The following is a 15,421-nucleotide window of genomic DNA, read 5'->3' as shown; positions in this document are numbered from 1 at the left end:
CCATCACCCTGTGTGACTCCCCAGTCAACACTGTGGAGTCCTTCCGCTTCCTGGGCACCATCCTCTCCCAGGACCTCAAGTGGGAACTGAACATTTGCTCCCTCACCAAGAAAGCACAACAGAGGATGTACTTCCTACGGCAGCTGAAGAAATTCAACCTGTCAAAGACAATGATGGTGCATTTCTACACAGCCATCATTGAGTCCATCCTCACCTCCTCCATCACCATCTGGTACGCTGCTGCCACTGCCAAGGAATCAGAATCAGAAAGGGTTTTAATCGCCATGAAAGTTTGCACAGACAAGGAATTTACTTTGGCAGAAAGGTGCATACATTAAACATATAGGAATCTTAAAAACTTAAATATGTGGACTAACTATACTAAAGGTACATAGTCAAGCAATCCTAAGGGGATTTAGAATTAAAATAAAATATATAATAAAATGTAAAGGAGACATCATTTACAATATAAAAATACAAAAAGTACAAAAGATACAAATGTGTAAAGCAGTGCAAATTGCAATGTGTTAAAGGACAAGAGCAGACTGCAGCATATCATCTGCGCTGCTGACAAGGTAATTGGCTGCAATCTGCCTACCCTCGAGGACCTGCACACCTCGAGGACACTGAGGCGAGCGAGAAAGATTGTGGCCGACTCCTCCCACCCTGGACACTCCCTGTTCCAGCTACTCCCCTCTGGCAGAAGGCTGCGGTCCATCAGGACCAAAACCTCACGCCACAAAAACTTTCTTCCCATCCGCTGCTGGCCTCTTCAACAAGGCCAAGGACTCGCACTGACATAACACTTTCATCTATTTATGAGTCCATCCACCACCTACTTTGCACATTTTGCACTATGCTGCCCTATTTTGCTATTTTATTTTATATCTTTAGTAACTTTTTATATTATATATATTTGATAGCTTACAGTACTGTTTAGATCTTTAGTTATTGTTTAGCATTAGACTTTTTACATTTTATTTATACATGCAACCTTTATTTATTTATTAAGATCCGTATATGTTTATTGTATGCACCTTTCTGCCACAGTAAATTCCGTGTTTGTGAAAACTTACATGGCAATAAAAACAAATTCTGATTCTAGTGGAGAAGTGCCCGGTCAGTGGATAAAATGTGATGTGGTGAAATATAGCTGCCCTTACCATAGGATAAACCTGAGGTTACTTTCTGATATATAAATAATCCTGAATTAGATGCCCTTCCAAGTGAGAAAACATGATGATGTGCCCTTGCAATGGAGCGGAATAAAATCCTGGTGAAGAAAATGTTATTCACCAAAAAAAAAAAACAACAGAAAAACAAGTATCCTTTTTGATGATTTGTGTGATGTGTTTAATTCCATGTGTTGCATCAGTTTCTCACAGAATTCATACATAAAATCATAATAAGGATTTAGTTATTTATCCAAGAAGGACAATCATTGTGTCAACAAGTCATAAGTATTACCAATAAGGCTGTAGGAAGATAAACTATACAAGGTTCTCTCTTCAGAGAGCTGGATATTCAGTTTCAATTAACACAGAGGAATTTTAATGGATTACAACTGTCTTTGTGTTACTCTGATCTCTATAGACTAATAATGTTTGGATATAAGATAATATTGCAGTAGCATAAACTTTTCTAGCACATTCCTACATGTGTGACCAACATATAATATTCATACAAAATGGCAGACATCATCTATGTCTCTTTACGTTTATCCTCATAGATATAAATTATGTAATATAATATCATCTTTCTGTGGTCGGACCCCCTTCTCTGAGACTTCAAGGTACATTGTTCACAGCAAACACACATCTCTACGTTTAGTTACAGGTTTACTTTTTGTTCCAAATCCAAACATTTACATCATGGTATTCATTTAGCAGACACTTATCCAAAGCTAGAATACAAACAGTTAATATAGAAAGTACAGCAGAAGATCAAGGATCAGAAGTGCAGATTTATAACATTATTTAGGTGATCAGAGTCAAGGACTGATCTGTATTTACCAGGCACAGTGCAAAGTCACCACATCTCAGCTCAACAACAGGGCCTTTACATCTCTTCACGTCTTCCTAGTTATCAGAGATGTCCAGTCATGTATTCCTGACCACTGGTGGTTCAAAGTAATCTCACAATATAAACTGAATTTCATTACAACAACGTCCATCTATTGACCCATTTCATGCTTCAAACTGTGATATGAAAATGATTCTCTGGTGGACAGACACAAATGTTCTCCCTTCATGGCCTTCTGTGCACAGTTTGATAATCATAACAATAAAGGGATTAATTACAAGTGAGTAATTAAATATAGTTTGTCCTATATTTGCTGGGACAGTTACTTGAGTTCTTTCAAGTAACTCTTACAAGTGATTAATTAAAAGTAGTTATAATAGTTTGATGAATTTCATGGTCATGGTTTGTCCTATATTTGCTGGGACAGTTACTTGAGTTCTTCCAGTACTGATTCTCTGGTGATCTGTCTCCAGCTCTGAGGGATTTCACCTAAACCAGCAAATCTTAATCTGTTACTTTTCTCCCACTGAGACTGAAATGTACAAAGGAACCATTTCCAGTAACTCTGATTGCTACCATCTGCAGTGATGCTCCATTGATTATAAGGTTTACCAGCTTTTCTGTATTTCTTGTAGGGCCAAATACCAGTCTGACATCTGAATGAAGCATTACTGCTTACAGATGTGGTGCAGAACTCAATAGAAAAATGAGCAGTAGTAAAATAATCAGTATCTTTCCAAGACTTGCCAGATAGAGCTTCAGGGCGATGAAACACAACACTGTGATCACTATCATGGTCAGGGATGGTGTTTGTGCAGGTGGCTCTGCAGAATGGGCACTGGGCCCAACATCCTTTATGATGATCTAACATGTGCTTGGTGGCTTGGCTTTTCAAAGTTGTAAAAGACTCTTTTCCTGAATTCTGCTCTTCTTGTTCTTTCATCTTCTCCACCATCTCATTAAGACATTTTGCCATCATCTTTTTGAGTTCTGTCAGGTTCTGAATATCTTCATTTTCAATGCTTTTCAGATCTTCTCTTTTTATCACCATGTGTGTTCCAAGTTTCTTACAGAAACTGTCAAGCCATGTTTTGGCATCACCACGTTGTGTAACCACTTCTGCTGTTACATCTGTATTCACTGTTAAAACCACACTTTCCAGGAAATGTAGGTTTTCAACAAGCAGGTTTGTCATTTTGTCATTTGTACAAAATGTCTCCACGTGTTCTTGGATGAATTTTTCAAAATAGGTCTTTGGTTGGTCAATGTATTCCACAAAGTCTTCAAAGCTTTTCTTTTTTGCAAGATGTTTCAGCATGTGATTCTCAAGGTTTGATCTGTTTCCATTAAAGGCTGGATGGTTGTATCTTAATGAATCACAAATCTGAAAACTGGTTTTCTGATTCATTTGCTGTTTGGTTGCTGGTTCCAGCTGTTTACAGAGGAAATCAGCAAAAATGGTGATGGAGTTTGCTCCTTTGCAAAAGTTCTTGAACATCTGAAGGTACTGATCTTGTTTGCTTTTCAAGTATGTTAGAGGATCTACTGTTTTCCTGAACGATGAATGCATCCTATCAAATGTTGGAACTGCTTTGATGCACAGATGAACAGACAGGTCAGTTAGGTATTCTTTTGTGGATTTAAACTGATTGGACTCTGTGAAACTGTTAATCTCACTTTTTATGATGCTTAATATTTCATGAATAAAGCTGTCATTGAAATCTCTACCTTCAGCTTCTTTCCCAGTGATATATCTGTTGACACTGTTTGTCACTTGTTGTGTACACTTACTCATACAGTAAACTATATTTCTGTGTAACGGATGCCTTTTATTCCGTAACATCCACCACAATAGATTTACGTGTCGTTTAACATGCAACATAAATGGGCCCCTTTCACTTCTAATATTGCCAATGATGTCATTCTGATTAGAAAAATGAGTTTGTAAGACTTCTTCCACTGCAGCTGTAACATTAACACGTTTCTCTGGAGGTTTTTCATTTGCCACTCTGATGATCCAGTCCGTCCAGATTGAGTTAAACTGCTCCTCCACGTCCTGGTCGGTAAGCCTCTGGTCTTTTAGTTTGGATGCCAAGTTTTTGCTCATTTTGAGCAATTCTGCCTCATAATCAGAATTTCTTTGGTCAAGTTCTGATCTGCTTTTCCTGATTGTGATGACATCTTTGCATTTCTTTAGGATGTCTTGAATGAGCTCCCCGTTCAGATTTTTCAACCGCTTGTCAATGGTTACTTTCCATTGTATAAGGATTTCTGAGTTTTTGTTTTCCTTAAAGTATGTGTCTATTTCCTCTTTCAAGGGATTGTAAACTTGATCAACATCAACACACAGATCTTTGTGATTCACGTCCTCGATGATGTTGCTTTGAAGTTGGTTGTGCAACTCGTTCTCTTTTTCCAGGGCATGTTTTCTCAGTTTCCAGGACCATTCAGAAACCTTTTTTCCCAAATCACTGTAAACCATAATTTCAAGTGTATTTCTGAAGCTGAACACAAAGTTTTCCTTCAAAAGACCATCCCATAGGTCCCCAATCCGACCTTTTACTTCAGATAATGTGGAAAATCGACTGCCTGACCTCCACTGTGCGATGGAGAGCACCTTGTTCTTCAGCTGCTGAACGTTCTGGCTGTAGGAGGGGTTGGGAGGGGCCATCGGGGGGTCTCCCTCTAGAAGCCCCTGGAAGTAGAATACTTGAGTCTTTACATCAAACTGGATTATATCACTAAAGCCAGTGACAGAGTCAAGTTGCTCCTCTTTTGCTGCAGTTACAGCCATAGCATCTAATTTCCCCAGGAGATTTATTCTTCCCTCCATGTTTTTCTCGCCGGCTGAGGCCTCTGCAACATTCTGGTGCACAAAGATGCAGCTTGGTGTGATTTTAACTTGTTTCATCCTCAAGAATGCCTGGACACAAATCTGCAGGATGTCGTGCATTTCAGATGGGTTTTCGCCCATGATGTTTATGATGGTGATGTCACCTATTCCGATGATAAAAGTTGCCAGTTCATTGTCATGACTGAGGGATGTATTAGTACTGAGCTCAGGTGATCTCAGGCCCTCTGTGTCCAACACCAGAACATACTCGTACTTCAGCTGGTCCACTAAGGCCGGGTCCACCTTGATTAGCTGCATGAAGGCTCCTCTTGTGCACCTGCCTGCGCTCACGGTGAACTGAAGACCAAACATGGCATTCAGTAGTGTGGACTTCCCAGAGCTCTGCAGTCCAAGAACCGACAGCACAAACACCTTCTTGTCTCCAAGTGTTTCAGTAAGACGGTCCAGGACAGCCTGAATCCACAACAGAGGCACGTGGGCCGCATCTCCATCCATCAGCTCTAGTGGCAACCCAGACATCAGCATCTCAGCTCCTATTGCAGGAAGAGCCTCTATAAGTTCATATGTCTCCATCTGAGGTTTAATTGTAGGCTTGAAAACTTCATACATCTGGCTTGTTTCTCTCATGATGTGCTGAAGTTCAATGGTGGTAGCAGTCATTTTGTCAGATATCGTGTTCAATTTCGTTAGCAGCGGATCTGTGTCAGTTGATCCTCCTTCATCCTTGTTGGTCGATCTTCCTCCAGACTTGGGGCCACATTTAAATGTTTCCCATGTTGAGCGGTACTCTTCCTCAAGTCCTGAAAGTGCATCCAAGTTGAATTCATCCAGGAACATTCTCAGCCACTGCAGCATGTATAATTGTGTCTCTTGTGAATGATGTGGGGATGTTAAACAGTTTATAAATGACTTCATGAAATCATTGGTTGGTGAAGCTGCCTCAAGCTGTGCCTTTCGAATAGAGGCCTTCTCATGCTTGATGGCGTCCAACTGACTTTCCAAACCATTCTGTCTTTTGCATTGCAGACGATACTGATCCTTATCTTTCTGGCACCAATCATGCCACAGCTTTCCTTGGAGAGGTAAAAGTTTCTCCTTGAGACTTGATGATCTTTCCTCCCTCAACAGGGACATCAAATCCTCGGCTTGTTCACGACCATCTCTGCAGGATTCCTTGTCTTCGTCAACTTTAAACTCATGTTTTCTTGCTTCGTCACAAAATAGTTCAATGCTTGTCTTCTTTTCGTACGTGTTGACACAGTGTTGGATGTGTGATATTATTTCTTTGTTCAGCTCAGCCTCGTTCCTGTTTTTGGCAGCTAATCTCACCTTTGTTGGGTTTTCTAAAGTCGGACATTTTTCCTGTCCGGAGAAAAGGACAATCAGAGGGACAGGAGACTTGAAAAGATTCTTGGAAATGTCTTTGTTTTTTTCATCTAAGGGATGTTCTGAAAGTAGAACAACATTCACAGTGCTCACTGACTGCATGAATTCAAGTTGCTGTGGATGGTCTCTGGCATCACCATGAAGGTTCAGAAAAGCCACACAATCGTCGAAAACATCATCTTCCTTCCCCGCTGGACAGTACCAGGCGATCTCCACAACTCCGTCCATGAGGAGACAGTCTCGGGTGCTGCCTTTGCAATGACGATGGAAAAACACATTGTGCTTTTGTTTGCTAATGACACTGTTCAAGATCTGGGACTTGGAAATGGACGACTCTCCCAATCTGATGAAGGATACAACTGGCACTGGTGTATTAAACATGTGTCTGCTCTGGTATTTACCAGGGCTGTCTGTTTTAGATTTACTTTGCCATGACTTCTTGATGTTCCGAAGGGCCCAGAGAGGGAATTCAGTTTCCTGTGTAAAGGGATTAGGTACCAGCAGGGGCAGGCCAAACTGGCAACTGGAGAGTTTTGAAAATATGTACTGCCTCAAAAAATCATCAGCACAGTGGAAAACTGCCATGTGAATATCCATCGGGTAAATGTGTTGCTCTTCACTGTGTACTTCTTGGATGGTTTCCTTGCCAAAGTTAAAAAAAGCATCATCGTCATGAACAAAAACAACGTTCTCTGAAGCTATGGTAGTCGGTTCAGGTTTGCAGGACAGAAATCTAGCCCTATAATCCAACATCATCAGTTTGTACAGATACTGAGAGCTCAGCTCATTTTCTGTTTGAGGTGGTTTAACTTCCTGAGATAAAGCATCTATCACTAGAACATCACTTTGTTGCATGCGTTTGGGGAGCATGTCACTTAGACCCAGTTTCTGGAGTAAATTCATACATCTGGTTGTTTTCTTTCTTGGTTCCGTCTTCTCATCTTCACGAACTTCCCAGGAAGATCCATCTGGTTTCAGGAGTAAATCTTTTATAACTTCCTCTGGCTTGACACCACTGTCAATGAGTTCTGTTCCATCTATAATGGCATTCAGTTTTTTCTCAAGCTCTTTCAAGTCGGGGTCTGTGTCTTCAATTGCTGATTCAATAGAGGGTGACATTTTATCTTTCAACTTTGTCTTAATCATCTGTAGTTTTTCACTTTTCTCCTGGAATGTAACAGCCAGATCTTCATCAGTAGATGCAGTTAAAGCCGTAACAAACAGGAAGGCCTGTGCCTTTTCCAAACTCGATGCTTTCAGATCTGAGAATCGATTGTACGCAAGTTGAAGCTTATCTTGAAGGAAGATGATTTCATCCAAACTCAGAAGGGTATTGAATCTTTTACAATTCTTGCAATATCCCAACAGCATGATTATAGTAAGAATCAACAACTCTGCTTCTGCTTGACTACTCTTCCTAAATGTCTTTAACAATGCATTCAAGGACAGGGTGATAGTTCTGGTGGTTTCTTCCTTGGCATTTTGAACTTCAGGATTACCTGCACCTGGAGCATCTTCCAGTTTCTTCTTGGCTAGTTGCAGGTTTGTGGCAAGTTCAGGAAATCCAGAAACAGAAACAACATACATATCTGCTCCAGTTTCTGCCTTCTGTGGACAACTTTTAAAGATTATTTAAACCTTGTCTCACTTCCTCTTGTCTGTTTTTAGAAGATTCAATTTGCTCGTTGTCAGTTTTCACTGAGTTGCCTCAAGGGTTTTTTTCCCCCATGTGAAGCGAATATGTTTTTAAATCTTTTTTTGCTCTGTATTATTTAAATATTGCAATGGTGTCAAACTTGAACTTGGTGTCAAATTAACAATATTTAATTAATAGATAAACACCTTTAACCAGTAAGTTTCATCCAGTCCAAGATCCCTGAGTTTTACTGCAAGATCTGGAGGTTCTGGAACAGGAGATTCTGGATCTGACAATGTAGCCTTGTCTTGTCTTTGTGTTCTTGCCTGAGAAAATAATAAATACATGATTACTGATTTTACTTCTTACCTAAAGGACATAGTAACGTATGGAAAACAGTCATCCTGATTTGAGGGATCTCTGCTTTATATCAATATTGTCTATAGATTTGTAAAGGGAATTTTTCACCAGCCAATGAAAAGATGGTAAATGTAAGAAAATGTCCAATGGGCAAGCTGCAGAAATAGGAGGTGTGACTTCTGGGAGTTTTGGAAGATTATTTTGCAAATGGATCTGGGACCTCTCAGTTCATTACCAACGGGGGCAGAGAAAGGCAACACAACGTCTCTTGATGCAGCTGGACAGAATGCAGAACTGAGATCTACTAAAACCATCACTGGTATTTTTTTCTTTTTTTATCTATTTAGGGCAACTTTTAGAGGCTATTTTATATTGAAATAGTTAGATACTATTTGCACTTTATTTGATAATGCACTGATTGGATTGCATCCAATTTAGTTGTAAAATGATTATATTCTAAGCTTAAACATTCATTTGATATTCAGCTATGTCTTATCTGAAAATATATCTTGGTTTTGTTCCTTGTTTTGAATAAATCTATACAGACCAGATAATGTAACTGGCACGTTATTTTCAAATGATTGATACTCAAGTCAAATTAGTAATTGTTTTCTATTACTAACATTTACATAGAGATGTAATTAATAATTTGCCAAGCCTTGGCCTGAAAGCCAACCTGTTTGCATATTAATTCTGGCCCAGAAGGATATAAGCTTGTGTATAAGTATAGATTCTGTTATCTACTGTCTGCCTTCATTGAACATCAACGACAAATTTGTTTTGTTTCACAAATACTTGGCAAATACACGGGGAGAAAGCAATGCTCATATCAGACTCAGTAGTTTGTCCACAACACATTAAATAATTAATAACATGGAATGAAAGGGTCATCTTCCTGGCCTCTCATCTTCAACAGCAGTCATTTCCAAAACGTTGACATTGGGAACTTTATTTATTGTAACATCGTGATACCTTCTGAAGCTGAGCTGGAAGGGTGCAGAGCAGGAATCCACCACTAGGGGGCAGGATCCTCGTATTTCCTGTTTGAGAAAGTTAAATCACTGTGAATATTTTTTTAAATGCACGGTCAACAGTAGTATCTCAACTACAGTGTGTCAATAACATACAGGTTCAAAGGTTCGAGGGGTACTGTACCATAGACATAATAAATACATTTATTAAATACATTTATTATGTCTATGTACTGTACTGCTAAGATTCAAGCTTCTGGGGGAAACCGCATAGACCAAATTTGCCTACCCGCTGATTGATAAAGAATTAATATCTGTATAGTGTTTTTCCTTTTTTTAAACAGAGGGTTTTGTTGTGTAAAATGTCCCCTGCCTGTAGTGATTAGATGCATCTTTCCCTCTCGTTCACCTGGCCCATTTTTATTTTCATTCTTTGTGTTGTAATACGATCGCTAGGCTATACAGTATGATGATATTATATTTGCTACTTGCTATGGAAGATGTGGATGAAGTTCCGATGCATTACATTACCCTAGTTATAGTAAATTTACATTAGGTTTAGTTTTTTTTCTCCTGTCCTCCGCAATTTTTGGACATACAAACACAGAAACGTGACAATAGGCTACACCAGAGGCATTGTTAGACATACAACTCTACTGGGGCACAGGCCCCTAATTCATATCCCTTTTTTTCTTTCAAGCTCGCTGTGCACAATGCACTACCATGCTATAGAAAGTCCCCTTGCTTAACAGTTCACAACAGTTCACAACAGTTCAGTTCAAGTTTGATATCAGCTTTGGCATCAATAGCTAATGCAAGCGCGCACATTTTTTCCTGCATTCATTTGAGCGCAAATACTGTTTTTTTGAGCTTCATGTCATATTGTTTGTTTTTGTCAAAATAACATGATCGATAGGCAGGGGCGTCTTAATAGCACTTGAGGCCCCTGGGCTATGGACTTTTTTTTTCATTTTTTGAGGCCCCCCACACGCTAATCGCACAATCGCACGAGTTGCTTGTATTGTTATTTACATTCCGTTGCACGGTTTAGGCTGAAATTCAGTTTTTGTGGCAAAAAGTGCCTTGTGTCAACGAAGGGAACTCAGTGCTAGCCTACGTCACAACGTCAGCACACGTTAGCAACGACGCATGGATACAACGTGCATTGCTGTTGCACAGCAAGTATCGTATCGTGCCGTGGTGTACTAGCAGCATTATACATTTAAGCAATTCAAGACTTGCATGTACAGTAAGTAATGTCACAATAAATTATTTTTATTGTGTGGTGCGTCGCTGTATTCAATGCCACAGCCTAAACTTTATGTCAAAAGAAACGTTAATTTCTGGCGCATTCAAACAATCGCCTCAGTGAAGTTGGCTAGCAACAGCAGCTAAGCTAGCTTGCTTGTAGCACAATTCAGCTTCTCCACGCAGGGCTCTAGACTGAGACCAAAAAGTCGCGTTTGAGGGCATATTTTCAGTTAGCAGATGGTACCGTTTGAATCACGATTCCATCTGAAAAATACTGCCGGTGACAACGTTGTTAGAATAGCTTGTCTCAAAGGGGGTTCAGCTTGTTTCATATTAACTGGACCCATCTGCAACCGATGCAAGCAAGCACACCCTACATTATTATTAAGAGGCCCCTGATTGGTCGAGGCCCCGGGCTTAAGCCCAGGTAAGCCCGTGCATTAAGCTTTATTAATCTTTTTTAAGGTTTTCTTAACCCTTGTGTTATCTTCGGGTCATTCTGACCCATCAGTCATTGTGACCCACCGTCGTATTGCGACAGATTTACCGCATACAAAGACAAAGTGAAGCATTTTCTTTTAACAGCTAGGCTGTCTCAGACCCCCCACATTGCAAAGGTTAAAAGAAAATTATTTTAATTTGTTTTTGTATTGGGTAAAATTGGGTAAACACAACGATGGTTCGTTATGAACCTTTGGGTCATGTGACCCGAAGGCAGCACGAGGGTTAACCTACCTCAATTCTGACCTGTGTGCCGAGTCTGACACCTGGGGGGTATTCCAGAAAGCAGGTTATGTGACGTACCCGGGTAAATTAACTGACACCCAGAGTTGTAGCAACATTGCTGGTGGGCTAACTTACCCGGTTATGTTGCATAACCTGCTTTCTGGAATTACCCCCCACTTCTGTGTCCGTGCTGCAGTGGTTATTTGGCAAGCTCAGAAGAGCCCGCTGACATGGAATTCTGCATTCATGCGTTAGGGTTAGGGTTATTCATGCGTTGTTGCTCTTGTGGTTAGTGGTAACTGACTGGTAACGTACTCGCTGTGATATATTGTTTTTTTTATTATTGTTGTTTGCTTTTTCCACAGGTACACTTGCACTTATAGCAGTTCATGTTGTTTAATTGTAACCTGTTTAACTGCATGCTCTTATGGTTCTTCCCTTTGGCACTTATTTTGGTTGTTCACAATGTGTGCTTCATGTTTTGGCTACTCGCAATGTTTTGTGGCTATCTCGTTGTTATGATCAGTGACCTATGCACTTTGTAAATCTCTCTCTTGGAAGTCGCTTTGGATAAAAGCGTCTGCTAAATGAATAAATGTAAAAATGCGTGTTTTCGTTTAAACACTTACAAGCTTTGATTGGGATGCTGTGTTGATTTTTTCCGGGGTTATCAATCTAAATTATTGCACTGACTAATGAAGTAAATTATTAAAACTTAGACTTTAGATTTTACTGGGGCACAGCAGAGTTATACTGGGGCACGTGCCCCAGTAAAAAGGGTCTAACGACGCCCCTTTTTCACTTTTATTATTATGGGAATCACTTTTTTTCTCATCTCGCAGATGTGTTGAATGTTTTCATCCAAAGGGAAGTGGTTCCAAAATGTGCTATAAGACAGATGTTTGAGGTCTTAAACCCACCTCATTCTGAAGGAGCATCTAGTTAACAACATGAGCAAAGGATACAGCCTACCATTTTAATGCTATTGCTCACATGGGGCTTCTGATACTTGCTGTTGTTTACAAATCAAACAATGAGGCCAATTCATCATCTAATTTCGGAATTAGATTGTTTATCATTACCTTCTAATAATTTTAGCTTGTCAATGAATTCAAACACCAAATTCCTAAAACCCTTTTTGAATACAATAGGAAGGTTAAAAACACTGACCCACCCACACACATTAAAAATAAGAAAATGACATCCCAGCAAACAGTGCTACAACACTAATATCTGACTTACCCTCTTGGTTGTTCACTTCAAGACGAACAGGAGGTCTGGTCGCATTTGAGTTCCTCCCAAGACTAAGGATGATTACACTCTGACAGCTGTACGATGGCACCATCGATATATATGCTTCTAAATCCAACCCACACTCCTCCCCTTAACTCAGCCAGTAGGAATTCCTGACATGGTTTTAACCCCCCTCTTCGTGCTACTATCTTGACTGTGACATCTTCATTAACCCTCCTGTTATGTTGCTGGTCAAATTAACCCGTTTAAAAAAACAGAAAAAAATATTTCTCATACGTTTTGGAGCATTAAACCTTTTCAGTTTACCTCAATTAGTGTAATGAACATGCAAATAAAAAATGACTAATTTAACATGTTTGCAACCCCCCCCCCCATGTTTGAATTACATCCATAGTCTAATGTTCGACAGTGTATACATAGGGTCAAAAGAGTACAGGGAAGACCAGAAATCTGAGATGATTCTGGATTACAATGCCACCAAGGGATGGGTTGATAATCTTGACAAGGTGACTGTGAGCTACAGCTACAAACACATGACAGCGTGCAGGCCTTTAGTGGACGTTTATAACATTGTAGCCACAATGCGTTTGTAAAACTGAGTTCATCCCAGACTGGAAAGCTTTCAAGCTGTTCAAGAGACGGCTCTTCCTCTCCCTGTTTTGAGAGAAGGCAGCACAGGTCTGACAAGAAGCCCAGCCACTGTAGTCATGGTGAGCATGATCCAGGACAACAGGTGAGAATTGCCCCTGAAGGACATACAGTATATACAGGACTGAACTAAAAAAACAACAATGCGCCAACATCATATCTGATTTGGCACTTTCTACTGACGCACACATGACTACTCAAGGAAGTGTTCACAACTCCATATTAACCTGCAGGGAGGAAGCCAGTCTGAACAGGTGAGTGAGGGTGATGGCTAGCCAGTCTCAACAGGTGAGGGGGATGGCTAGCCAGTCTCAACAGGTGAGGGGGATGACCAGCCAATCTCAACAGGTGAGTGAAGAGGATGACTAGCCAGTCTCAACAGGTGAGGGGATGGCTAGTCAGCTTGTGTTCCAGTGCTGAGGAAGGAGGTGCATCTTAGGATGTGAGGAAGGAGGGGTACTAAACATTGTAGTCTTCAAACATGTTTGGTTACATAGTTAGTGTTTTTGCCAGACCTTTGGAAATAATAATTTGTTCTTAATGATTTTGCATGGTTAAATAAAGGTTAAATAAAACATAAAATAAGTTGATCATAAGTTAATTATATGTTGGAGATTTCCTGTAAACCACCTGGTTTACCAGAAGTTGTATTAATTACTTTCCCTTCCTGGCTCTGATAAGAATCATAGATGAATGTATCCAGTTAATCCAGTCTTGTGTAGAAAGAATGTACAGAGAAACTCCTAACCTTGGCACTTTCTCCTAACATACACATGACTACTCAAGGAAGTACCGACTCCATATTCACTTGCAAGGAGGAAGTCAGTCTGAACAGGTGAGTGAGGGGGATGGCTAGCCAGTCTCAACAGGTGAGGGGGATGGCTAGCCAGTCTAGTGGTCCAGTGCTGAGGAAAGAGGTGCATCTTGGGATGTGAGGAAGGAGGGGTACTACACATTGTCATCTTCAAACATGTTTTGTTACATAGTTAGTCTTTTTGCCAGAACATCGTTGGAAATAATCATAATCTTAATGATTTTGCCTGGTTAAATAAAGGTTAAATAAAGTAAGTTAATCATACGTTAATTGTATGTTGGAGATTTCCTGTAAACCACCTGGTTAACCAGAAGTTTTATTAATTACTTTCCCTTCCTGGCTCTGATAGGAATCATAGATGAATGTATGCAGTTATTCCAGTCTCGTGCAGAAATAATGTACAGAGAAACTCCTAACCTTGGCACTTTCTCCTGAAGTACACATGACTACTGAAGGAAGTACTAACTCCATATTCACTTGCAAAGAGGAAGTCAGTCTCAACAGGTGAGTGAGGGGGATGGCTAGCCAGTCTCAACAGGTGAGTGAGGGGGATGGCTAGCCAGTCTCAACAGGTGAGGGGATGGCTCGTCAGATAGTGTTCCAGTGCCGAGGAAAGAGGTGCATCTTGGGATGTGAGGAAGGAGGGGTACTAAACATTGTTGTCTTCAAAAATGTTTGGTTACATAGTTAGTCTTTTTGCCAGAACATCGTTGGAAATAATCATAATCTTAACGATTTTGCCTGGTTAAATAAAGGTTAAATAAAATAAGTTAATCATACGTTAATTGTATGTTGGAGATTTCCTGTAAACCACCTGGTTAACCAGAAGTTTTATTAATTACTTTCAGAACTTTACAGAAAGAATGTACAGAGAAACTCCTAACCATGGCACTTTCTCCTGAAGTACACATGACTACTCAAGGAAGTACTGACTCCATATTCACTTGCAAAGAGGAAGTCAGTCTCAACAGGTGAGTGAGGGGGATGGCTAGCCAGTCTCAACAGGTGAGTGATGGGGATGGCTAGCCAGTCTCAACAGGTGAGTGAGAGGGATGGCTAGCCAGACTCAACAGGTGAGGGGGATGGCTAGCCAGTCTCAACAGGTGAGGGAGATGGCTAGCCAGTCTCAACAGGTGAGTGAGGGGGATGGCTAGCCAGACTCAACAGGTGTGGGGGATGGCTAGCCAGTCTCAACAGGTGAGTGAGGGGGATGGCTAGCCAGTCTCAACAGGTGAGTGAGAGGGATGGCTAGCCAGACTCAACAGGTGAGGGGGATGGCTAGCCAGTCTCAACAGGTGAGGGGGATGGCTAGCCAGTCTCAAAAGGTGAGTGAGTGGGATGGCTAGCCAGTCTCAACAGATGGGTGAGAGGGATGGCTAGCCAGACTCAACAGCTGAGGGGGATGGCTAGCCAGTCTCAACAGGTGAGGGGGATGGCTAGCCAGTCTCAACAGGTAAGTGAGGGGGATGGCTAGCCAGTCTCAACAGGTGAGTGAGAGG

At 40.7% G+C, this 15,421-nt stretch overlaps 1 protein-coding gene across 2 annotated transcripts; it reads right to left on the bottom strand.

Annotated features, from left to right (window-relative positions):
* Nucleotides 1–1,348: 1,348 nt before the first annotated feature.
* LOC134038575 (interferon-induced very large GTPase 1-like) lies at nt 1,349–12,516 on the bottom strand. 2 transcript variants are annotated; one of them, XM_062484034.1, is made up of 4 exons: nt 12,449–12,516; nt 9,231–9,298; nt 2,468–8,224; nt 1,349–2,362 (listed from the first exon to the last, which is right to left on the bottom strand). In XM_062484034.1, the coding sequence occupies exons 3-4, from the start codon at nt 7,847–7,849 to the stop codon at nt 2,345–2,347; spliced, it is 5,400 nt and encodes a 1,799-aa protein (XP_062340018.1). In that variant the 5' UTR covers nt 7,850–8,224; nt 9,231–9,298; nt 12,449–12,516; the 3' UTR covers nt 1,349–2,344. The 2 variants fall into 2 exon arrangements, with proteins under 2 accessions (XP_062340018.1, XP_062340017.1); XM_062484033.1 differs by having other exon boundaries at nt 1,349–8,224.
* Nucleotides 12,517–15,421: the final 2,905 nt, after the last annotated feature.

Source organism: Osmerus eperlanus, chromosome 18 (assembly GCF_963692335.1).
Source record: "Osmerus eperlanus chromosome 18, fOsmEpe2.1, whole genome shotgun sequence".
Lineage (NCBI taxonomy): Eukaryota > Metazoa > Chordata > Actinopteri > Osmeriformes > Osmeridae > Osmerus > Osmerus eperlanus.
The sequence above is the reverse complement of the archived record's forward strand: the minus strand, read 5'-3'. Positions and strand labels throughout refer to the sequence as shown.